The 26421-nt window shown below is 40.2% G+C and overlaps 1 protein-coding gene across 1 annotated transcript in view; it reads right to left on the bottom strand.

The window, feature by feature from the left end:
• The window catches only part of LOC116292965 (proteasome adapter and scaffold protein ECM29), a 43399-nt gene that overhangs the window by 10020 nt on the left and 6958 nt on the right, over nt 1-26421 (bottom strand). Inside the window, exons 14-48 of the mRNA XM_031700324.2 lie at nt 26143-26209; nt 24995-25221; nt 24436-24586; nt 22970-23050; nt 22347-22476; nt 22000-22065; nt 21686-21789; nt 21090-21221; nt 20550-20733; nt 14176-14292; nt 13707-13819; nt 13207-13308; nt 12152-12355; nt 11292-11351; nt 10958-11012; nt 10127-10241; nt 9520-9591; nt 8816-8933; nt 8468-8556; nt 8087-8168; nt 7725-7804; nt 7300-7405; nt 6974-7021; nt 6576-6697; nt 5958-5991; nt 5606-5680; nt 4553-4606; nt 4404-4463; nt 3438-3527; nt 2923-2989; nt 2212-2303; nt 1789-1855; nt 1242-1373; nt 587-646; nt 164-292 (exon numbers count right to left, since the gene is read on the bottom strand). Coding sequence (XP_031556184.2) covers nt 164-292; nt 587-646; nt 1242-1373; nt 1789-1855; nt 2212-2303; nt 2923-2989; nt 3438-3527; nt 4404-4463; nt 4553-4606; nt 5606-5680; nt 5958-5991; nt 6576-6697; nt 6974-7021; nt 7300-7405; nt 7725-7804; nt 8087-8168; nt 8468-8556; nt 8816-8933; nt 9520-9591; nt 10127-10241; nt 10958-11012; nt 11292-11351; nt 12152-12355; nt 13207-13308; nt 13707-13819; nt 14176-14292; nt 20550-20733; nt 21090-21221; nt 21686-21789; nt 22000-22065; nt 22347-22476; nt 22970-23050; nt 24436-24586; nt 24995-25221; nt 26143-26209 — 3485 coding nt within the window. The remainder of the gene's footprint in view (nt 1-163; nt 293-586; nt 647-1241; nt 1374-1788; nt 1856-2211; nt 2304-2922; nt 2990-3437; nt 3528-4403; nt 4464-4552; nt 4607-5605; nt 5681-5957; nt 5992-6575; nt 6698-6973; nt 7022-7299; nt 7406-7724; nt 7805-8086; nt 8169-8467; nt 8557-8815; nt 8934-9519; nt 9592-10126; nt 10242-10957; nt 11013-11291; nt 11352-12151; nt 12356-13206; nt 13309-13706; nt 13820-14175; nt 14293-20549; nt 20734-21089; nt 21222-21685; nt 21790-21999; nt 22066-22346; nt 22477-22969; nt 23051-24435; nt 24587-24994; nt 25222-26142; nt 26210-26421) is intronic.

The following is a 26421-nucleotide window of genomic DNA, read 5'->3' as shown; positions in this document are numbered from 1 at the left end:
TGTTTAAATAAAAAAAAGTTGGGAATAATGACAACAACAACAGAAGCAATCCCACAATCACCACCATTGTCACCATCTATCAACGACAATAACAACAGCAGCAAGAGAACCATACAACAACAGCATCCACAACATAACCCTCATGTAATACTTATTTACTAACCAAGTTTTGAAGTCATATTAGTTATGGTATTGGCTGCTTGTGCTCTAACAGGCCAGGCTTGTGATGATAAAGCAGGGCATGTGATCTCTACGATCTCGTTCAAGTACAGACGCAGCCCTCCCTCAGTACCTACAGAAAAACAGTAACCAATCATTACATCCTTCTCGGCTTTCATACACTGAATCAAAATATGGCGACCAATGTGAATAATTATTGTCGGTTGTGCACTGAGTAGCGACTGACTAGCGTCGTGTTCACGTGGAAACAGAAAAGCGTTTTCACATGTATGAGATGCTAGTCGGTTTATAGAACAAATATTAAGTCCTTACCACACACTTCATTGCTACGCGCCGCCTTATCAAGACAACACTGAATCGTGACAGGGAAATCGAGCAATACACGGCTGTCAATCAAGAAAAATACCTGGAGTATTTTCGATCCATATTTCTTCCCAAACTGACTCTGAAGACGACAACGAACCATCTGAATAATAATAAAAAAACACGTTTACATAAACCCTTTGATAGCTTTTATTACAGATAAGTAGCTACCGTTGCATGGGATATAATGCGTAGCCACGATTCTCCGTTTTTTTCTTCCTCGACCAAAATCAACTACTAAATTCTACTTCAATATGGAACGAGAGACACAGGCTACTTAGCTTTTAGAGCAGTTTTCGTATGACTGTGAAAAGCTCACGACACGATAACGGTCATGACACGGCAAGGTATACGTCCGACCAATCATAATAATTTACTCTTTATCCAATCAAATGTCCGAAACACGGCTCGGAACACGGCGCGGACACGGTCACGCCAATGTCACGGCACTGTCCGACCAATCACATTGCAAGAGAGAAAAATCCCCGAATCAAAAGTCTAGAAAACAACACGGTCGTGGCAAGGCACGCATACGGCAGCGACGTTTTCACAGTCATACGAAAACTGCTCTACCTATTAAGTGGATAGTACCCTCGGGAAACAAGTAAGAGACACATTTCACTGTTGTAACAGGGCCAGACTCTAAATTGAAGTTTAGAAGTTGAATTTTAAGGGTATTTATGTGTCGATGTCCTCACCAGCTTTCTTTTTCTCATGCATTGCGAAGTAAGCAGTTGGCAAAGCTTTGGTCAGGTGTCTCTTCATGATATCAGGAGAGTAACGAGTCATGGCTTGAAACGTTAAACCACAAGCCATCCGCAATCCTGGATCTGATGAAGGATAAGAATACAACAAAGTTAAGACCTTAAAAATAAGGAAACGGTTACGTGGAAATTCCCGCACCAGCGCGCACATATTTTTTGAACCACGAACGAATTGTTTTTCTTTTTGTCTTTTCGTTATATTTTGATTAAGATCTGATAAAGGTTGGTGAACACAGCCGAAGTGACAAAAACTAATGAAAACCCCGCAAATATAGATATAAGCTCTGTTAGGGATTGGTGCGAGTAGAAGAATAAAATGCCTTGATGTAGACAGGGGGTACTTTTGCTATTCCTTATCATTTATTTTATCGTATATTTTCTGAATTAATTGATGAGGAATTGCGGATCTTTTTTACTGGAGGCATATTTCTCTTAGGTTACAGACAGGAATCCAAATGGACAACAATTACCACATCCTTACCTTCTTTCTCGAAATACCAGTTTTTAATTTTCTGGATTAACTTCTCGACGCTGCTATCTTTTGAGACCTGATGAAAAGGAAAATCTTTAGGTGGAATATTTTGCAAATGTGATCTTTACAGACCAGTCTAACACATGCGAAAAACTGATTGTCGAATAGTTTCCTGATGAAGCATAAAATCTATAATATATAAGGCTTTGGCTGTTGTATCACAGCGTTGGAAATTCACGACTGAGCTAGGCTCCAAACTAGGTTAAAGCCATTTAGAAGTTGACTTTTAATTGGATTTGGATTGGGTAGTGGATTGGGATTTTGGATTGGCTAGTGGGTTTTTTGCTCGGTCTCTGATTGGTCCAAAGGGGAAGCCATTTGGATGCAAGTTATAACCCTCAATTTACATCTCGTATGAGAACACAACCATACCTTAACCATGTGACCAATACTTGTGGCGTATGACTTGCGCACTGACGCACTTCTGTCACTCAAACCAGACAAAAGGGAACTTAAAAGCTTTCCTAATAAATAAAGGTGCATTAAATAAAAGTTAAGAATGATGACGACGAACTAGAAGACGACCGTCAGACACAACTCGGAAACATCGGGTTCGAGTGTCTAAAGTGTGTTTTCACTCACATGAGGAGGCAGCCATATTCATTATTGGTGTACCAAACAATACAAAATTTCTGCACAGTTTTTGCCTAAAAATGGAGTTTATTTCCCCGAGGAAATAGAAAATGAAACAGAAAATGTATTGTTTCAGTACACCGCCAAGATGGCCGCTGTGACGTCACGTAACAAAACGCTCTTTAGACCCCTTGCACTAAATAACAATCAAAGCAATGAACCATATAAACATCAAAAAAGATGCCAATAGACCTATCCCGAATTCGCTTGACTGACCACGAAACAATGGTTTGAAGTCGAGACTGAACTTGATTCTTTTATTCATCAAGTTCAACCTCGATTTGAAACCATTGTTTCGTGATCAGTCAAGCGAATTCGGGATAGGTCTATTCTCAAGAGAAGGGAAGTCTTTTGTTTTGGTGCAAGGGGCTTATCCAACAACCGTCACAAAGGCTTTTTCTTGGTTCCATAAACAGGATGCATCGTAGTCTATCGTTCACTAATATCTACCTGAATATGGTGTGAGATCTTGAGGGCATTGCAGACACAGGGATACCGTGAAACTAGACGAGCCAACCTGCCACAAATAATAATAAAAGTCACTCAGTGTTTGACCACCATTTGGAGCAGTTAGTGAGATTCAAAGAGTTCTATCAACTGAATTTGCCTTATAACGCTATGACGTCACATCAAAACAATCTATTGTTTTAGCGCTAAGGATCATGGTCGCCAGAGGGGGCAAAATAGCAGCAAAACGAATTAAATCACAATAAAAAATGGTTAATTAGACGGGGAAAGGTGATAACAGATAAATGTTGTACTAAATATCCCGAACGAAAGAAAATTTTTACCTAAATTCCTATCATTCTTGCCCATGTAAACAAGCTGTGACGTCATAATGTTATAGGTCAATTGAAGTTAAAAGAGAGAATAGAAATAAACCGACAAACAAAGAAAGGATCGATAGCTAGTCAGGACAAGAATTATATATCATGAACCAATGGAATGAACTTAATAAACTGTACCTTAGTGCCCAGTCCAACGCCTCTGCGTAGTAGATCTGAAAGCCTGGGAACTAATTCTGGTAAAACCGTTTCATCGACGTACTGAACACACTGTCATTAACAAAGAAAATACAAAAATGTTTGTTATGCGGACAAGAATAAGCTATGGCAATTTGGTAATTTATGGCAATTTATTTTACTTCGATAACGCGAGGAGTGGTTGCCCAAATCTCCCGAGCCAGGGGCTCATGTATAGAGCGCTCGAAGGTGCGCCTTTTACCCACTCAGACTATCAGTGCTCCTTATTATGGATATTTAAAGCTAAAGGTACACAGAACATAGAGAAGCCGAAACAAAAGTGGAGATCCCGAGGATCGAACCGTGGACCTCTAGCTCTGAAGGCCGGACACCAACCATGAAGATGATGATGGTAATGTTGGAGGTGGTGGTGGTGTTGATGGTGATGGTAGTGGTGGTGATAATGGTTATAAGTGTGATGATGATGTTAGTGGTAGTGATGATAATGGAGGTGGTGTGAGGATGGTCGTGGTGGTGAGAATGATGATAAAGGTGATGTAGTAACTAGTAATTTTACAATACATATGTTATTATATATTCATTGTTTTAACACTTTATTAGAACACTTTATTAGAACACTTTATTTATTTATTTATATTATTTTTTACTATAGTTCTTATTATACACAGCATCTTTGTAAATCATTCATTACTCAAGGACTTCTGTGTCAAATAAAATTCATTATTATTATTATTATTAATAGTGGTAGTGATGAGTAGTGGTGGGATGATGGTAGTGGTGTTGATAATGATAAGGGTGATAATAATAGTGGTGAAGGGATGATGGTAGTGGTGGTGAGATCGAAAAGGTTGATGATAATAGTGGTGATTATGATGGTAATTACGGTGGTGAATGTAATGGTGGGCTGATTAAAACAAAATAATGATACAGACCATCATTCTATCTTACCATGTTAATAGTTTCCATCATGGGAGACATCTTGGAGGCGGCTATACGAGCACTCTCAAGCTGAAACAAACCACGTGAGCTCCACATAAGAAACGAATAAAGACTAGCACCTGAATCCACGATACACTAGACTTTATTGTTTTTCTTACCTTTTCTTGGACGTCTTCATTCTTGTGGAGGTGAAGACTCATGTAGTTCATGGACTGAAAAAAGAAGATTAAACTGAATAAAATGAAATAGTAATTATTCTTTTTTCTTCCGCGTGTGTAGTTGGACCCCCTTTCTATTGTTTTCTTGGAAAGTTTCGCAGAATTCGTATATGAACATAACAGGGGAGTCGTTACAGTGAGGACACTCTAACCATGAACACTTTGTGCTTTTTTACTACTTTTTTTAACATGCATCCCTTGAGTGAATCATTTAGAAATAAGTTGTCTTTTGATCACATAGCATATTTGAGTTCAATCCTACTTTTTTAGAGGGTTTGAAGCAGAAAAAAGCTCAGAAAATAAAAATATCAATAAAGTCAAGTGTTCATGGTTCGAGTGTCTTCACTGTAAAAACTCGGTGAGAAGATGCAGCGCCGTGACCATGACGATTCGTGTTTTAACATTCTGATTGGATAAGACTGAGAATCCTCGCGTGCTGTGATTGGTTGAACATTTAATCTCTAAATAAATCTACTTGAATTGACCATAGTACAACTGCACCAGTCGGTTACGTCACGTAATAAAGATTATAACGTCACGTCACGTCACGTAACTTAAAGAGTTAGAGGTTTATTAGTTTGTAGTAGTAGTAGTAACACTTTATTTAAAGAGGGAACCGTAATTACAGAAAACTGTACTCTCCCTTATGGCCCGTAACAAAAATATAGAGATATATTACAATAATAAAAGTAATTAAACAAAAAATACAAACATCATAAAAGATAATAAATTAGAGGGTAAAATTTGATAAAAATTACAAGCATGTATAATACATTAAAGGTATTCAAGTTTTCAAGAAGGCCTGGACCAAGACATAAATGCAGGCATGCACCACCACGAAACAGTGGTAACAAGGTGCATGTGCAGTGTAACCTGATCCAAGCCTTCCTGAAAACGTGATGTAAATACAAATATGAATAAAGAATTATTGTATGACAAGTCGGCAAAGTGTCCAAGTTTTCGGGAGGGTTTGGACCAAGACACATTGCTTACCTGAGGCTCAAGTTCACTGAGTGACTGAAGTAACGCAATCACAAGAACCGATATATGAGGCTTCAACAATGTACCCTGTCAAACAAATAAATGGAATTATTTATAAAGTATTCGCATGCACAGGTGTTCCTTAAGAATGCGGAGGCCTGGGAAGAGTTTGAGCCTTAAGATAAAGAAATAGTGATTCTGGTTTTTACGGCCGCCATGTTGGTTAAATTGCAGTGAATTGAACAAAGGTTTTAACATTGGTCTCTTTGCCACATCAACCAACATGAAACATAGTTTCATTCACTTTTGGATGATGGTAAACCAATTATTTAAATCAGGATTACGATATCACTATAAGACTAACCGCATTTTTACTGATTTTCAAAATGGTCGACAACCTAAACAAAAAACAAAAAATATTAATAACAAGCAATAAGAATAGGAAAACAAAACAGCTATAAGTGTTTCCTAAAAAAAGAAGGCTGAGGGAAAGCGCCAATGACTCACAAAGAAAGAAAAATAAAGTTTTTCATGGTCTTTTGGGAAAAAAACATATTTAATTTATCTTATAGTTGATCTATAAAGGTTTTGCACCATCACGTGATGGTAGCCATGTTAGATGGCAGGAACAATACAATCGTTTGAAATCAGAAAGAATTCAATTCACGAAAGCACGTGATGGTAAAAAAACCTCTATAGTTGATTTTAACTGTAACCTCCACCACGCTTCTCTTCCTCCCCAGCCACTCTCTTCTCTCCACAATGGCCGGACCCTTCTCAAAAGTATCGTGGATGCGCGACTAACATGAAAATACAAATGAAATCACAATTTTTCTGGATGGGATTTATGGCATTTCTTTTTGTATTTCCAGTTATCCTCGGATTCAAGTCAATTTTAAATAGGTGCAAACCTCACCAACATGAAACTATTCTCTACAGGCTAAATTGCAACGGAATTAATCATGCAAAAACCAATTCTTACGCGATGGCTCTGACTTCTTCTGCACTGCTTCCAAGCCCCTTATCAAGAAGAGTCGGCAGGACCAAGGCTATCGCCTTCTCACCGATTTTACCGTGATTGACGTCACAAATTTGTATTGAAACCTGTAAAATGTAACAAGATATGTGATGAACATTAAGTATTAACTATAGACCTTGATCACACGGCCCCATGTTTACTACCATAAGAATAAAAATCTTTGTTTAAACTTGCATAACCATGTCCTGAAGCGTTTTATTGCGAGGCCACGCGGGGGAAAATCTATGGTTCAAGTCAACATGGCTGAAGCGGCAAACTCCAAGCGCCAAGCGACAGCAAAGTTGCTAACCAAAGACAGGTGTAGAATTGGCTGAAAGGAAAGTAATTTTCCAACACTATACCTTGCTGAGTCTTCTGCACGCTGCATCAGCGGCTTGTCGCACCGTTTCCTGAAAAGAAAAGAAGAGTAACGCAGCATTAAGATCTCAACCCTTTGATAAGCTCACAACTCATAGTAAGCTGCTCGGTGCGCTAGTTGTGGAAAAGCTGGAAAAATCGTGCGACCTTCCAAATCTTGGGAAATATTGGAAGACGCGACTTCCAACATATTTCTGTACCATGGAAGTTACAAAATCATGGACCAATCAGGGAAGTCAGCACTTCCATTCAGTGGATATTCTGAAAAAATACAAGCGTCTTTTTCGGGGGAAAAAGGGAGTGTTTTCACCTTTATCCCGTCTCTTGCTCGTAGACACAGCTCCCATAAACGAGGCATGTAATCTAGAACATCTTCTGCTGAACGACCACTGAGTAGATCACTGACTGCCATACAACTGAAGCAATAAAAACAATTGAATAATCAATAAAAATATCAATAGATATATAGATGAAAGGATTAAGAAATATTATAAATACGAAAAAAAAAATCAACAAAAAACAAATACAGAAAAACAAAAAACAAAGCTAAAAGAAAACAAAGGGAGAAAAACGACAAAAACAAAAAAACAACGACAACAACAAAAAACTACAAAAACACAAAGAGAAAAAAACTGAAAACAACAAACGAAAACAAAAACAAAGTAAACTAAACAAATAAAAAACGCAGAACAACAACAACTAAAAGCAAACAATCAGAAAAACACTATGGCCTACCTTGATTGGCGTACCCTCCATAAGTTACTATTCAAATTCAGAACTAAATCTTTTAGAATTTCTTTGAGGTATTTATCAACCTAAGATAAGAAATAAGAAAACAATGTAAACATACCAGAAAAGAAGCAAACTTTACCACTAAACTGTCTTCAAAACGAGTTAACAATAATGCTGGATTTCAATCATCAGATGACAAATGTGTTTGAATCACATTAACGTCTCCAAATGGTTGTCAACAATGACCACATGTGCTGTCAGCCAGAAAGAACTCTATTGAAAATGTTTGAGCCAGGTGATAAAAACATTAACAAGAGACAGAAAATGACGTCAAGTAAAGACCAACAATATAAAAGTTTTATTACCGTCTTTTTCGATTCTGGTACAAGAGCAGCCCAAATACTAGACATGGCTTGTTGGATCTTCACGTTTGGATCGAACTGATACCTACGAATGAGCAAATAAATAACTAAGAAACATATCAAGTACATTGTTTTACCAATACCTTTTGGTTTACTGAAAGCATAAAAGATAGGTTCAACTTTGAAAAAGGGCGTAGCCAGGTAGGGGGATGCCAGGGAGGGCCAGGGACACCTCTTCGTGGCAACAAAATGGCAGCTTTTAATTTAGATTTTATATGGTAATTTCATTTTTTTGTTGTCGTTGTAAAAATAAAATGTAATGCCGGTTTTTATATTATTTATTATGAAATAAAACGTAAACCGAAAGCTTTTTCTTTTTCCTACCTGTAAAGTTTTGGAATAATCTTTGGGAGATGAGGTTCAAGTTGTTCTCTTGAATGAGCGGCTATAGAGGTGAAACCAAAGGCAGCACCCTAAAGAAAGAAATCAGTACAGTCTTATTATGACACTCGTATGTACCGTATTTCCTCTATTTCGCCCCCCCCCCCTTTCTAAGGCTAATGTCAAATGTCGAACTTCACATGAACCGAACCTAATGACATCACAGAAGACCGCCTTGTTATCCATTGCTTAAGTTAGGTTCGGCTCATGTGAAGTTCGACGTTGGAACTGAGTATCGGCGTGGTTTGAAAGCATCGAAAGTAATTCAGTGTTACAGAATCTCATTCTTACTTTACGGGAGTTCCAAAGAGCATCATGGTTAGCCAGATGCATGAACTTGTAGATCAGGTCTGGCTGGTTGAGATCACTAGCCAAGGAACATAGCTCTTTGTACGTAGAAAGACCGCCCCTACAACAAGAAAAGAAAATGACCACAGGTAAAATACAAAGACCTTTTCTGACGGAGATGGCGAACATAGTGCATTGTGGCATAGCTTGGGTACAAACACCTTTTCTTCATCAAGCCTTCTTCTATAGTTGTCTCAAAAAAAACTTTCACATCTTGTCGAGTCGTGAAACAACCTTTGGATTTATGACTGCGTTTGTACCCAAGATAGACCAGAATGCATATTGTTTATCGAATTGAGAGAGGCCTGTAACGGTGTCCCATCTCATTAGAGTGCCAGAACTTTAACAATGCTAAGTTGGGGCAACTTGCCATGGGTCAGGCTATAAATAAAGCCGTTAAAGGGCACCGAAGCGATGCGCGAAGCAGAAACGAGCTGTGGAGGCATGGATCGTTCCTGTCGTACGCAACGTCGTATCTTGAGTCGGCCCCTTTCAACCTCTCTTTTTCGAGCTAAAAAATCGATTACCAATCGGTCGCATTCGACGTGAATTATCGACTATAGACGATTCGGGTCTAGCTGTGAGTCTGTTGGTTAAAAATAAGCGTCACCTGATTGGCTCATACGAAAAATAATGGATAACCTCACCCTCCTTCTGGTGCTTTACCCAGCTCTCCTTCTGCGAATACTTGGGTCTCGCCTGTAACTTGCATTGCCTGCCTAAAAAAACACACACAAACTCAAAAACATGATAACTATATATAGATATAACATCAACTGTGATTGGTTAAACAATGTTTGAAAGTAAACATGACGTCATCTTTTGTTTAATTCCACCAGCATAGACCTTTCCTAAGATAGCGAATATGTTCTAGTTTCGGTACAAACATCTTTTGTTCGACACGCCTTACATGGTGTTGTTTGTACCCAATCTAGACCACAATGCACCATGCTTATCGAACTTAGAAAAGGTCGATGAGCTTGGGTACCAACATCTTTTGTTTATCACGCCTCAAGTTATATGGTGATGTTTGTACCCAAGCTATACCACAATGCACCATGCTTATAGAAATTGGTATTAAGGTCTATGAGCTTGGGTACACACGTCTTTTGACCCTCATGCCTCAAATGGTGGTTTTTCGTACCCAATCTATACCACAATGCATCCTGGTTATCGAACTGAGAAAAGGTTTATGGCGAGCGCAATGAGACAATAATGCACAAGTAACGAGTTCTAGATTGTTATGTTCTGTACCTCCTCCCTGTGGTGAGGGTATCCACCAGTAATGACACCAGTTCCTCTCGTCTTTCCTCTCCACCCAGTTCGTATACTAGACCCAGGCCCTTGGAAGCGACTTCTTGGGTTAAATCTGTAGAACAAAATAGTAGTTGTCCAAATGAGAATAAAGGGCGCAATGATATGAATGTGGGTAATTAGCCACCATTATCAACGGGCACAAACATTACAGACAACAGCAATACCAACGCTATTATTATTATGCATAAAATCAGGGGGCTTACCATTTCAAAGAATCCATCTGGTTGGAAATTCGTTTGCTAATGGTAAAAAAGAGCGGGAAACATTTTCTTCCAAAATATGGTACACGCGTCTACCGGAAGAACCGAAAAGGGCGGGAAAAGTGGATTACCTCCATCGGAAGACCGAGTTTCCAGTAACTTTTTGATCGGAATGATACATATTATTTGTTTTCCAACCGGAATTTCCAGTTTTTCCATGTAAATGGTAAGCATCCCAGTATCACTAATTTCATTATTATTATTTACATCACTCTCATGTAAAAGCATCAGCATAATCACTACCATCACCAGAGCTGCCATCAATAGTTATATATTGTAATCTTCGATACCATCATCATCATTATAAACAACAACAACATCGCTATCATCACCAATACTTATATATGCTAGCATAACATCTCATCATCATTACTCATCCCATCATTATCAAAAACAAAACCAAAAACAACAATAAAATTTCATTAAAAACCACCATTGCTTAGCACAAAAGCAAAAGCAACGTCAAATTTTCAGTAAACAAATAAATGAAAGTTGTTCACGCACTTACCATCTAACTCGGCCAAAAAACTCATGAACGTCATTTGAATTCGCCTCAAATCATCCTGACACAGAAACATAACAGTTTTAAGTTTCTTTAAGATTGATTTTAATGAGAGAAGAATATTTTTTAAAAATAAGCCAAATTTTCAAGCTTCGGGGGAAGAAAACTACAACGAATAGGTCGTTTGCATGATGGCGTCATTATTCAGATTCGTATTTAGGCATAAAAATATTAAGACAATTGGTGCTAATTAACTGAACAAAAGAAAGTGTGCAATGAATGCTGGTAGTTGCAGTTCATGACGTCATAATGCAAGTGTCATACTATATAACAATCATACTTGTATTGCTTGATGTTTTCCAGAATACTTGACAAGGGCCAGTAGCCACACGCAGGATGCCTGAAACGAAAAAGATGTATTTAGTTTCATGGTTCTCTTGGAAAAAGAGTCATATTAATAGCGATAAGAAAGAACTGGGGTTGATTTGGATTCTTATGATTTATAAAGCGCTCTTTCTATATAGATAATCAAAGGCGCTTTACATTGAGTCGTGAAAGTCACATTGCTTTTTATGCAATTTACGGCCATGAGATATGGTTAGTATGAGGTGTAGGTACTAAGGGTATTCACTGCCTTCTGTACGTCCTCAGTGGTTCTTTTGCGTCACTCCTATTGGTGGGTAATGCGGATGACATGTGGAGAGACGTTACCGTCATTTTAAGTGGTCATCCGTGCATAAAATCTATAATCTCACTTACAGAGGCAGTGGGTAGATGGTAACGCCGTCCTAAATATCGTCACGCAACGCTCCCTCCCCACTACTTAGAGGAGGCGTTGCGTGACCAAGGCAATTTAAGGTGAATTTGATTAACCATATTAACTCTGGAAGGTTGAATATTACTGACGTAAGGAGCATCGCGCGGTCGCGTTGTTGTTGGTATAGTACAAACAAAGCCAAGTACGGAACGGCCGTTAGAAGTAACGCTCATAGGCTATTCAAACCGTTTGACCTTTGGAATGAAAACGTCTGCATTACAACAGCGAACGAAGGAACACGGACACAAGATAAGTAAACAAGTATAACGTTAATTTAATTCCAATAATCGAAAGGAAAAAACTATAGAAATCCAACCACATTCGGTGTCCTAGTGCCCTTAGCGTGACGACACAAAGAACGGCTGGAAGAAAGACTACCTTACCTGTCTTGCGTATGGAATGGGATTTTTCGAATACTTGGTAACGATCGTCTCGATAAGATTCTTCATGACATTAGGGTCGACTTCATGTGCGGCAGAACTGTTGTGTCGTATGGTCCATGGGTCACGTGCTGCTTGGGAGAACATTCCTGCGCCTGCGCACGACAGGGCTTCACCTACTGTGAACTGTAACTCCACTTGACGAATCTAAAACACATTATTATACATTCAGTTATTCCCTATCTCGCTTGTGATTGGTCGACAACATTCAGCCAATCCCTGATGCTTATAAAAAGCACCTCCAATATGAATATGTGAACGTGAAGGAAACTACACGATCCAGATATGAATTGACGACCTCTTTAAGAAAGAATGTTCCCGATCAGAATGCTTGGACATACTGTCAATGGTTAAGGCACCACACGTCTGTATTGTAGTTTATTTTTAGTAATATCTTAAATTAAAATCATTGCAATGGTTTGTGTCTGTAATGGTGATGATGATGATGATGATGAAGATGACGATGATGATGAAGATGACGATGATGATGATGGTGGTGATGATGATGATGATGATGATGATGATGATGATGATGATGATGATGAAGATGACGATGATGATGATGATGAAGATGACGATGATGAAGATGACGATGATGATGATGATGATGATGATGATGATGATGATGATGAAGATGACGATGATGATGATGGTGGCGATGATTATGGTGGCGATGATGATGATGATGCTGGTGATGATGATGATGATGATGATGATGATGATGATGATGATGATGATGATGATGATGATGGTGGCGATGATGATGATGATGATGATGCTGGTGATGATGATGATGAAGATGACGATGATGATGATGATGGTGGTGATGATGATGAAGATGACGATGATGATGGTGATGATGATGATGAAGATGCTGTTGATTATGGCGATAAAGATGGTGATAGCGACGGCAATGGTGATGTTGGTGATGAGGATAGAAACGCTGCTGTTGCTGTAAGTGATGTTATAGTGACCGACGCGGTTGTTATTTCACATACCTTTCCTGCCTCGCACAATCCATCAATGAGTCTTTGTCGATGTACAAACTGCGGTTCTCCAACCAAGAGGTAACCGAGCGCATGCGCAGATCTTTCCTGTACCTGTAAAAGACACAAAGAGTAAACTGATCATGTTCTCTACTAGAACAGGCCTGTGATATGGAATCTACTAGCTATGAACAGGACTAAATCAAATTTATCATGATATCCATATTAGCAAATATGTGAATTTTCGTAAAAACTACATAATCCCTGTAGAAGATGTGAATTTTTCGACCATGGAATATTCACTATTTGAAGGTTTAATCTCTACGAAACTTCGCAATCTAAATTGCTATTATCGACGTGTCAAATTAAAAATAAACTCATCTTTCTAAACCAGTGTTTCAAAATATCACAAAATTTACCCACCATTACCCACTTTACTCTATTTTACAATATTTTCACCCCACATATTACAGAATCAACAATTGACGCCTTTGTGCCGCGCGCGGACTGACCTTGTTTTCTTTGGAGTTCAACAGCCGGTCCAATAGCTTCGTTACTACCTGTAGCTTGGTGCCAGGATCAGGCGAACTTTGCACATTATCCACTTCCATTTGGCTCCCCTCCTCTGTAAAAAAATAAATGAATATATTATTTGACATATAAGTACTGAGGTGCTGCATCTATGAGCGTTGAGCCCAAGACTGCACTGAGGTGCTGCATCTATGAGCGTTGAGCCCAAGAGTGTACTGAGGTGCTGCATCTATGAGCGTTGAGCCCAAGAGTGTACTGAGGTGCTGCATCTATGAGCATTGAGCCCAAGATTGTGGGGCTTGAGTTGAACCAAGTAAAACATTTTGAGAGAGGCAAACTTTTTTATACTTCTGAGATCTAATAAATGTCAGATCCAAATCTCTTTGTCAGGTTCTATTGCTTGCATTTAGCGAGCAACGAATAAAATAGAAATGAGATATATTCAAAAACCTTTTTCTGGGGGTGGCTCTCCGTCTGGTAGTGGTAAAGGACCGTTGCGTCCAATCTCTCCCACAGCATCACAAACCACACAGCTAAGGGATGGTATTCGATGACTGATCAGGCTTACTGTGTTCAAGAGAAAATAGTTTTGTTATAAGGAACAGTAACAAATCTGGTACCATATCACCTCCCACCACCCCACAGACCACACAGCTAAGGGATGGTACTCGATGACTGATCAGGCTTACCGTGTTCAAGAGAAAATATCTTTGCTATGAGGAACAGTAACAATACTGGTACCTAATCACCTCCCTCCACCCCACTGAGCACACAAATAAGAGATGGTACTCGATGACTAATCAGGCTTACTGTGTTCAAGAGAAAATAGCTTGCGATAAGGAACGACAGGGTTACCTACCCCTCCCCCTGTCGGTCCACACAGATAAGACAGAATAATCGGTAACTGATCAGACCTGATTTGTTCAAGAGAAACCTACCCTTCCCTCCAATACTACAGTCCACACAGCTTATTAATTAAGAGATAGTGCTTGTTTACTGATCATATCCATAGAGAACGTTTAGTTTTATTTCAGTAACGACTGCAGTCAAGTGGTTTGACGGTTGGTCTTATTTCATCATTGTTGAACATATCTTACCTAGTTTAGCAACGACTGTCGTCAAGTGGTTTGACGGTTGGTTTTATTTCATCATTGTTGAACATATCTTACCTAGTTTAGCAACGACTGCCGTCAAGTGTGTAACATTATATGATATTGTGTGACAATGCATCTTTGTTTAACTAGTTACGTTATAGTTAATCACATGATTGTAATCGTATATATATACACATGTACGCCAGATATATATCAGTTCGCGTACTGATCAATACATGTAGTATAGAGTCAAGATAAAACAAATAAATCGAGACATAACCAACCGAAGACTATCACATGGATGTCAGAACCGGGATCAGTTAACTTACTTCGAAGAACCTATTTGTAAAGCCAAGTCTTCGAGAGATTACACCCGGGGATTACACAACAATAACACCGAGGTCAATTTTCAAGTCGCCGCCACGCATCATCGTATTCATTAGTATATACATCGTATTGTTCAGCAAATCCAGTACGAGAATGGGAGATCTTTTAGGCTTCGAAGCCCCAAAGATGGATTGGTCGTCTGGACCAGATTTATATAACCGTTTCAAGCGTTTTAAACAGAAATGCGAACTCATGTTTGATGGGCCATTGAAGGGCAAAACTAAAGAGCAAAGGATTAACTACCTACTGTTATGGTCAGGAGACTATGGACTAGATCTATACAACACTTGGACATTGGACGTGGAAGAGCACAAGGACATAAATGGATATTGGAAGAGATTTGAGGATCATGTTAAGCCACAAGCAAACCATATCTTGAACAGATTTAATTTACGTAATGTGAGACAAAACGGCAGACCGCTAGACGTCTTTCTGACAGAAGCACAACTCATCGTACAAAGTTGTGGATTTCCCGTCGAACTACGAGATGAAATGCTGAGAGACACTCTAGTTTTTGGCACTGGCTATGAGACTGTTAGAAAGAAATGCATTGCAGAGGGAAATTCATTGACGTTCCAGAGAGCGAGGGAAATCGCACGAACCGAAGAAGCAACACGTGAACAACTTGTCGCGATGAGCAACGCAAGCCATGAAGTAAATGCTCTAAAGGGTCCACAGCCACAAACGCAAAATCAACGCAAGTATGAACAGTACCCTACGAATAAAGAAACTAAATCGACGACCAAATCCACGTGTCACCTTTGCGGGAATGAACAGCACACAGCAAACCGGAAATGCCCCGCCAGCGGTGTCGAATGTCATTACTGCCACAGACGAGGACATTTCAGTAAGATGTGTAACAAGCGCAGACAAGTACACGAAATAAACGAGGAACCAAGTCCTGAACACTGTGAAGAAGATTTTAAAAGATTCTTTATGGGATCGCTTGAAGTCAACGGGTTACAGAGTTCAAGTCGCAACAAAGTGATTACAACCGTTAACGTCACAACAAGGCCATTCCACAAGAAAATGACAAGGTTATCATGTAAACTTGATACGGGCGCAGAGACCAATGTTATGTCTAAAACAGACTTCGACAAGATAATCGCTTTACCGAAAGATAAAGTACTCGGGCCACCACATATTCTGACCGCGTATGGTGGACAGGAAATCCGTTGTATCGGTACATGTGAACTGTACGTACACTACAATGGGAATACTACGAAGGTACCCTTTACTGTAACAGATGTACAAGGGCCTGCCATGCTTGGATGCAACACGTGCGAACAACTTGGACTCGTTACAATCAACTGCAGCATTGAAACATTCAACAAGCAAAAAGGAAAGTTGCAAGACAACCGTCCTCTAACCAAAGAGAGACTCATACATGAATACAAAGACCGTTTTGAAGGTATTGGTACCTTTGAAATGAAGCCATACCACATCACCTTGGACCCAAGAGCAGAGCCGGTCGTTCACCCTCCTAGAGCAGTACCTATACATTTACGCGAACGTTTCAAAGCCGAACTTGACAACATGGAGGAACTTGGAGTTATAGAAGCAGTAAATGAGCCTACAGACTGGGTCAACAGTGTAGTCCTGAACGAGACAGTCAACGACAAGGGTGAGATAACAAAGCTAAGAGTGTGCCTGGACCCCAGGGACCTCAACAAATGGGTAAAGCGAGAGCACTACCACTCTAGGACGATAGACGATGTAGTAAGCCAACTACATAATGCTAAATTCTTTAGTATTGTTGATGCCACGAAGGGCTACTGGCATGTGCCTCTTGACAAAGAGAGCTCGCTGCTCACCACGTTTAACACCCCATTCGGCCGGTATCGATTCACGCGAATGCCATTTGGACTAAACGTATCGCAAGACATTTTCCAAAAGGAACTCGACTCATCCCTAGAAGGCCTGCAAGGTGTTACAGGCATCGCCGACGACAACTTCGTGTATGGCAAAACAGAGAAAGAACATGACGACAACTTAGCCAAATTAATGTGCCGCGCAAGAGAGAAGGGCATAAAGTTCAATAAAGACAAAGTGCAAGTCAAATGCAAAGAAGTGAGTTTTTTTTGGACACACATGGACACCTGAAGGGATTAAGCCAGATACAAAGAAAATATCAGCCATATTGAACATGCAACCACCGCAAAGCGTCAAGGATTTACAGAGTTTCTTGGGCCTTGTTAATTACTTGACAAGGTACTCCAGCCGTCTAGCGACAATCACAGCACCACTAAGAGAACTGACCAAAGCTGAAACAGCTTTTGTTTGGGATACAGAACAGGATAAAGCCTTCCAGGATGTCAAGAAAGAAATCGCATCAGCTCCAATACTCCGGTACTTCGACAAGAATGCTGAGACAACTATTCAAACAGATGCGTCGCAGAAGGGACTAGGCGCAGTCCTCCTACAAAATGGCCAACCAGTATGCTACGCATCGAAAGCACTCACAGATACAGAATCAAACTACAGTAACATTGAGAGAGAGACGCTAGGCGTGGTATGGGGCCTAGAAAGATTTCATTATTTTATATATGGGAAGCACTGCAAGATAGAAACTGACCACAAACCTCTTGAGTCAATCTTCAAAAAGAAACTCGCTAGCTGCCCCCCGAGGCTACAACGATTGGTGCTCCGCGCATTGAAGTATGACGTCACAGTTACATACGTTAAAGGAGTTAATGTCCCCATTGCAGACGCCCTCTCGAGAATCACTCCACAAACAGGGCCAACCATTGGAGAACTACCAAGAATAGATGTCCACTGCATCACAAAGACCCTACCTGCCTCGCCTACAAAACTTAAACAGATCAGAGAAGAGACAGCAAGGGATTCTACCATGTCGCTTCTCAGAGAAACCGTGTTTAGAGGATGGCCTGATCAGAGAGGTAATTGTCCAGCAGCTCTACTAGACTATTGGAATTTTCGAGAAGAGCTTACTATCGAAGATGGTATCCTCCTTAAGCAAGACCGAATCATCGTCCCACCCAAGCTACGTGCTGACATCTTACGCGCCCTCCACCAAGGCCACCTAGGCATCGAAAAGTGTCTTCTCAGAGCACGATCATGTGTATTCTGGCCTGGAATAACGAAAGATATAACGCAAATAGTTGAACAATGTGAACCATGTCAGAGATATCAAAAAAAGAACCAAAGAGAACCAATCTTGCAAGCTGATACACCCAGCCGACCATGGGAAACACTCAGTTCTGACATGTTTGAGTACAAAGGTAAGCACTACCTACTAGTGGCTGACCAATACAGCAAGTTCCCAGTCATACGTTACCTCACAGGTACTACCTCAGCAGGCGTCATCAGCCACCTGAAGAGTATATTCGCAGAGCATGGTATTCCATCACGCCTTATAACTGACAACGGACCGCAGTACAACTGCAGAGAATTCAGTTCGTTTACAGCAACATATGGTATAGACCATGTGACAAGCTCACCTTTGTACCCACAGTCAAACGGTTTTGCTGAGAGAATGGTGCAAACCATAAAAAACATCCTGAAGAAGTGTGACGAGCGAGGTGAGGACCCATACTTGGGGATCCTTTCGTACAGGACAACACCAGTCAACAATAACCTCAAGTCACCAGCAGAACTTCTTAACAGTCGAAAGTTCAAGACCACTTTACCAGCTGCACAAAGAGCATTCCAGACTGGAAATGATAGGGACCAGATCAGAGAGAGTCTACTTGACCGACAAGAACAGCAGAGTAAATACTATAACCGTACCACTGGAAGAGTACAACAACCCTTATATGGTGGGCAACCAGTGCGCATGTATGATCACAGATGGAAGACATGGGAGCCAGCAGTAGTACAGCAACAAGCTAGAGAACCAAGGTCGTACCTTGTGAAAAGGCATGATAATGAAACTGTATATCGCAGAACAAGGTCTGACTTGCGACCGGATACAGCAGTACAAAAGCAAGATACACCACCAAAGCCACCAGCAGATGACCAAGTACCACAAAGTACTAGTGGCATGGACACGCCCTCAAACTACACAACTAGATATGGACGGGTTGTCAAACCAACAACAAAGTTTGACTTGTAGTTCGTTGAGAGGAGGATGTAACATTATATGATATTGTGTGACAATGCATCTTTGTTTAACTAGTTACGTTATAGTTAATCACATGATTGTAATCGTATATATATACACATGTACGCCAGATATATATCAGTTCGCGTACTGATCAATACATGTAGTATAGAGTCAAGATAAAACAAATAAATCGAGACATAACCAACCGAAGACTATCACAAAGTGGTTTGGAGGTTGGTTTTATTTCATCATTATTGAACATATCTTACTTAGTTTAGTAACGACTGCAGTCAAGTGGTTTGGAGGTTGGTTTTATTTCATCATTGTTGAACATATCTTACCTAGTTTAGTAACGACTGCCGTCAAGTGGTTTGGAGGTTGGTTTTATTTCATCATTGTTGAACATATCTTACCTAGTTTAGTAACGACTGCCGTCATGTGGTTTGGAGGTTGGTTTTATTTCATCATTGTTGAACATATCTTACCTAGTTTAGCAACGACTGCCGTCAAGTGGTTTGACGGTTGGTTTTATTTCATCATTGTTGAACATATCTTACCTAGTTTAGTAACGACTGCCGTCAAGTGGTTTGGAGGTTGGTTTTATTTCATCATTGTTGAACATATCTTACCTAGTTTAGCAACGACTGTCGTCAAGTGGTTTGGAGGTTGGTTTTATTTCATCATTATTGAACATATCTTACCTAGTTTAGCAACGACTGTCGTCAAGTGGTTTGGAGGTTGGTTTTATTTCATCATTATTGAACATATCTTACCTAGTTTAGTAACGACTGCAGTCAAGTGGTTTGGAGGTTGGTTTTATTTCATCATTATTGAACATATCTTACCTAGTTTAGTAACGACTGCCGTCAAGTGGTTTGGAGGTTGGTTTTATTTCATCATTATTGAACATATCTTACCTAGTTTAGTAACGACTGCCGTCAAGTGGTTTGGAGGTTGGTCTTATTTCATCATTGTTGAACATATCTTACCTAGTTTAGTAACGACTGCCGTCAAGTGGTTTGGAGGTTGGTCTTATTTCATCATTGTTGAACATATCTTACCTAGTTTAGTAACGACTGCCGTCAAGTGGTTTGGAGGTTGGTCTTATTTCATCATTGTTGAACATATCTTACCTAGTTTAGCAACGACTGCCGTCAAGTGGTTTGACGGTTGGTTTTATTTCATCATTGTTGAACATATCTTACCTAGTTTAGCAACGACTGCCGTCAAGTGGTTTGGAGGTTGGTCTTATTTCATCATTATTGAACATATCTTACCTAGTTTAGCAACGACTGCCGTCAAGTGGTTTGAAGGTTGGCTGGGTTGAGTCATCTCGTCTTCCATCTCCACGTCTTCTATCACCACATCATCTTGGACGGCAAGATTTATTTGTTGCTCCTTGATGTATCGAGCGATCAGGAACCCCAAGGCTGTGGCTGCCCCGTGCTGGATATCTAAAGACTATAGACAGAAAAAGATAAAACCGATAAAGTAACTGACCGACACATCCGCCAACCCACTGACTGACCGACTGACTGACTGACCGACCGACCGACCGACTGACTGAACGACTGAACGACTGACTGACTGACTGACTGACTGACTGACTGACTGACTGACTGACTGAACGACTGACTGAATGGCTGACTGACTGAATGACTGACTGACTGAATGAATGAATGACTGACTGACTGAATGACTGACTGAATGACTGACTGACTGAATGACTGAACTGACTGAATGACTGAATGACTGACTGACTGACTGAACGACTGACTGAACGACTGACTGACTGACAAACAGACAATTTATCATACCTGGCTCTGCAAAGAATCAGAAAGTTCTTTCAACAAATCTTCAAACGTCTTATCGCCCATGGAACTGACAACAATGCCCAACAAACGACCAGCATATTCACGTGCTTCTTGTTTATTAGAAACAGTGAAACCCTGAGAAACAAAACAGTCAATTGACGTTAGAAATATTTTATAATAACTTGATATAGTTATCTTATGACAAGCAGACAAAGCAGCTTTTCAATCACTGCACATGAAGAAACATTTAATACAGTCATATTACTTGATATACACAGCCAAGGTCATGTAATGTAAGATTTTCCAGATTAAATCAAATCTACTGTGCATTAATATTAACGCGCAGAGGGCGTAGTAATGTCTACCGTCTGAGATAAGGAAAAGACGAGAAAGCAATCGCTGTTATTACAGTTCAGCCTGCAATGAGATGTTTTTAAAATATTTTCAAAATATCATACAAGTGAGGCTATTAATGCTTGTCATCTCATTTGCATGTATCAATAATTTTTGCTATTCATCACGGCACGCAAAAAACGAGCATTCCCAAATAATATGAACTGTGAGAGCAATATTACATCAAAAGCCACGAATAGACTTGCCTTTAACCAGTAAAGTTGATGGTGGTAAAACTTAGCAATTCTGGATGGTACTGCAGCAACTATCTCTAGAAGTCCGTGGAGAGATACTGCATGAAGATCAGCTCCTGAGTAAAACGAGAAAGTGAAATAAGGTGACTGAGAGGGAAACTTGGATGCTGAATTAACAGGGATGAATGAAATTATGTTACAAAATAAGAAATCAATAATGGATGGATGGAGGGAGGGAGGGAGGGATGGATGGATGGATGGATGGGAGGAAGGACGGACGGGTGAACGGATGGATGAATGAATGAATGAACGAATGGATGAAATACCTCCAATTGGTTGGAGAGCTTGTTTGAGCAAGTCCAAGTATCTTCCAATAGCTGAGGTAGAAATATCTGAATAAGAAAAACAACAAGAGAACAAGGCAATGAAATACCACAGAACTCATTAAAGCTTTTACATTCAGGATCCCCTGAATACAACCCTTTTGCTGATGCGATGAATCTCCCCTCTGCCCCCCAAAGTGGTTTTTGTTCATTCCCTGAATCCTACCCCAAGAAATTCTTTGCTTGCTCCCCCCCTCTTATCTATATCACTAACGCCACCTGACCTCCACCCTAAGGGTGTTCTGCTCACCCCCTGACCCCTACCCCATGGGTCCTTTGCACCCCTTTACCTGTATCCATGATATCGTCGAGCAGTGACTGTAGGTAGCGGGTTATTACACCCAGTGATTCATTATTGACTTCATCTTCCTCTGTAACACCTGCACTGTCTGAGAGACATCGTCTAAGATAACGGATCACCTGTGGAAAAACAATTACGTGAAACGAGAGATATGGGCTACCTGTGGTAGGTAAATCACGTGATATTGAAAAGCGGGTGGCCCAGGGGAGGAGGCGAGGCGGTAAGGTTAAAAGGCGCCCGTCTTCTCTGGCCACACGGAAACCGACTGGTCGAAAATTTAAAATATTTTTTGTTAAAAAAAACAAAAAAAAACTGAGAATTTTTCACAAGAAATAAATCATTTCACTAGCTTCAAAAGTTAAACAGAGCTCGCAATTCATAAAATGCCCGGGCCCAGTTGTATGAAGGGTGGATAGTGCTATCCGATGGATAAATGCTTATCCAGTGGATAAATTTATTGGATAACATCATCCCTAGCACTATCCACCCTTCGTACAACCCGGCCCTATAGTGTATAATAAACTATTGTTTTGGTTATAATGGTGATGGGTTTTTGATCAAGTCGGAACCATGACAACAGGGTCTTAATAATGAATAGTTACCGATAGTTACCTCAGTAAAAATCGTTGGTGAAAAGGCTAGCTTAAGGTGGCCAGCTGTGTAGCAAGATGTTCCTTTAAGTCGTTCACCAGCCTACATTATTACATAAACAGCAGAAATGCCATGATTAATACGAGAAAGAAAGTCCTCAGCAGAGAAGAATACCACGAAACACCACAGCCAGTACTAAAGTAAAAAGTTGCAATAAGCTATTCTTGGGGTGCATGTTACGTCATGTTAGCCGCCATGTTGGATGACGATATCAAAGCATTCCTCATTCGAAACATGACGGATGTTTCATTCTTATTTTTAAATAAAAATATTAAATATCATAAGAGAGATTTTGAGTCATGTCGGTTGCGCCTCAAGAATTAAAACAAAATAAAGCCGGATATCATATGAAAAATATCTATGGCAAAATCGGTGAAATATTGAGCAGGGAAAAATCAGTAAAGAGCTTGAGAGTCTAATTTAGAGTCTTAGTTTAAGTCTGTAGGTAAATACTATGCAAGCAAGCAAGCCGATTTTCAAGAGCACACTACACGGAAATCACGAAAGCTCTCAATAAAGCACAGACTAGAACTGGCTAATAATTTTCCTCAAACCATCACAATAGATTCTGCTAATGACTTTGAAAGCATTCAAGTTTTTTTAAGAGTTAATTTGAAAAAAATTCTATGATTTGAAATTGTAAAACTAAGATCTTGTGTCTTTGTAAATATGATTGAAAAATCAAAACCCGGTGTCCTTTTGTGCAATTTCTCTACTCTATAGTTTTGCTTTTTATACAAGCTCTTAAAAAATGAAACTATTTAAAAAGAATGACTACTGTTAGCGTGAAGATAAAACGGTGCTTGTGCTTATAAAATCGAAATTAAAATCAAAATCGTACTATTGTCTCCTTCAGGTTAAAGCATAGTACCCGCATAGTACCCGCATAGTACCCACATAGCATTCTCCCCGACAGCCAGCTCCAAGAGGGGGGTGAAAAAAAACCTCTGCTCGCAGGGTAAAGCATGGTTAAAGTCATTATTGCAAGCTGGAATTTTAAAATACTTCAGTAACTAGGAATAGGATGGAAATAGTTTTGAAATAACATCATCCCAAGGTATAATAACTCACAGAAAAGAAAGAAATTTAATCTTCGCAACAATCTTCGTAATCATATTCCTCAAAAAAAGTTAAGTTACTTCAACCAAGAGTATTTTGGAAACAAATTTTGAAATTTTTCTTAGCAAAACCAACAACAACAAAAACAACAAAAAAGCAACATTCCATCTATGCTCTCATAAAACCCTTTTTTTTTAACTGAAAAAAGAATGGTCTGTAGAAAGAAACAAAAATTTTCAAACGCACGAAAGTTTTGAAAAGATCAGATGCTTTGAATGTTTGTGGGGGAAAAATAAGAAAATAAGACAAGAAAGGTATTCCAAAGGAACGAGGAAGAAAGTGAGTAGATTTTTGGTTCGTGGTATTACCTTTTTCGCGACAAAGTTGACGATGTCAGTGAAGGGTGGTAGTCGATCTGATGGGGTCTGTTCCGTCTGTTGAGCGGATGATGTGTGAAGGCGACTGTGGTCCTTGATCAAACGAAGACCGCGTTTCGCCTCGTCACGAACATCGTCTTTACTGAGAAATGAATAGAAGAATGGGTGAAGTGAATGCATGGGAAAAGAATGCCAAGAATACACAATAGGAAAAGATGAAAAATTCGACGATTTCTCGATATAAAGAAAATGAAAACTAAAATAAATTTTACAAGGAAATAAATGAAGGCAAGCAAAACAGCAAACGACGGAATGAAAAGAAGATATTCCGGTTGGAAAAAAGGTATGTTTCATTCCGATCGGAAACTTCCAAAAATCCATTTTCCCCGTTCTTCTCGGTTCTTCCGGTAGACGCGTGTACCATTGGTCGGAAGCCAAGTTTCCCTCTCTTTTCTTACGATTAGCAAACGAATTTCCGACCGGATGGATTGATTTAACTACGGTAAACACCCCAGTTTAAAATAATAACAGGAATAAAGAATGCACGTACACATCAGCGACAGCCAGCATGCAGACATATCTGGACGGGATGTGTGTTGGCAGGAAAACAGTATTGGCAAACTGCACGGCAACGAGTCTTGCTTGGTGAGTGTCCTTTTCTACGTTACTCAAGATCAACGCTTCGATCAAAGCCTTTGTTGATCCTTTAGTCTCTCTGTATGCTGGTGCCATCATGGAGAGGGTTTCCTGTACTGCTAGACGAGTGTCTTCTTCTTCCTGGTAAAAATTGTTAGTAGTAAATTAGAAATACATGGCGACCACGGTGGTAGTGGTGGGTGGCGGTGGGTGGTAGTGGGTGGCGGTGGGTGGTGGTGGATGGCGGTGGGTGGTGATGGTTTGCGGTGGGTGGTAGTGGGTGGCGGTGGGTGGTAGTGGGTGGTGGGGGGTGGCGGTGGATGGCGGTGGGTGGTGATGGATGGCGGTGGGTGGTAGTGGGTGGCGGTGGGTGGTGGTGGGTGGCGGTGGGTGGTGATGGATGGCGGTGGGTGGTAGTGGGTGGCGGTGGGTGGTAGTGGGTGGCGGTGGGTGGTAGTGGGTGGCGGTGGGTGGTAGTGGGTGGCGGTGGGTGGTAGTGGGTGGCGGTGGGTAGTGGTGGGGGTGGCGGTGGGTAGTGGTGGGTTTGTGGTGGTGATGGTGGGTGTTGGTGGTGATGGTGGTGGTGATGGTGGTGGTGATGGTGATGGTGATGGTGAGTGGTGATGGTGATGACGATAGTGATGATGGGTAGTGGTGGTCAAGTACATCTTACCCAAGATTTCAAGGGCAGGGATTTCAAAATGGTCGTTTTTATACGCATAATACGTCCGGACAGACTTGTTCATTTTCAGTAGTGCGTCTTTTTATGCGTGTCTAAGTTCGTCACATATAAAGACGGGAAGACGCATTATGTATACAGACGTTCTTTTTCAAATAATTCGTCGTTCAAGATGCACTACATCAAATAGCGCGTATGAGTGCATAATGCGTCTTCTGCCCATCTTCTTATGCGACCAACTTATCTCCTTTCGCACTATAATGTGAATATTGTTTTTTTTCAGAGATGCATAAAAAGAAGCTCTAAAGTGTTCTGCATGTCCGTTCAGACGTATTTTGCATCTTTAGTATAAAAATGTCCATTTCTGGTTTTGTTTCACTTACTTCACAAATTGACTGAAATAGCTTCTGTACAAGACCAATATCACTGGAGAATAGTGAAGGCAGACGCCTGCAAAATACAAATCAAGTTTATTGGTACGATGTTTGTACGATCATTATTGGATAACTGAACGATGCTTGTACGACTACTGTACGACGCTAATACGATAACTGTGTCAGTTCTGGGGAAACAATCGGCAAAAACAATCGGACGAACCTACATAGTACTCAATTATGTTCATAAAAACTATGTTACCATAATGTCTTTGAATATGATTGAAT

The sequence above is a fragment of the Actinia tenebrosa genome, unplaced genomic scaffold (assembly GCF_029948245.1).
Source record: "Actinia tenebrosa isolate PJP-AT-01 unplaced genomic scaffold, QUT_ActTen_1.0 PGA_scaffold15__27_contigs__length_11533743, whole genome shotgun sequence".
Classification (NCBI taxonomy): domain Eukaryota; kingdom Metazoa; phylum Cnidaria; class Anthozoa; order Actiniaria; family Actiniidae; genus Actinia; species Actinia tenebrosa.
This window is presented reverse-complemented; position numbering and strand designations above follow the sequence as displayed.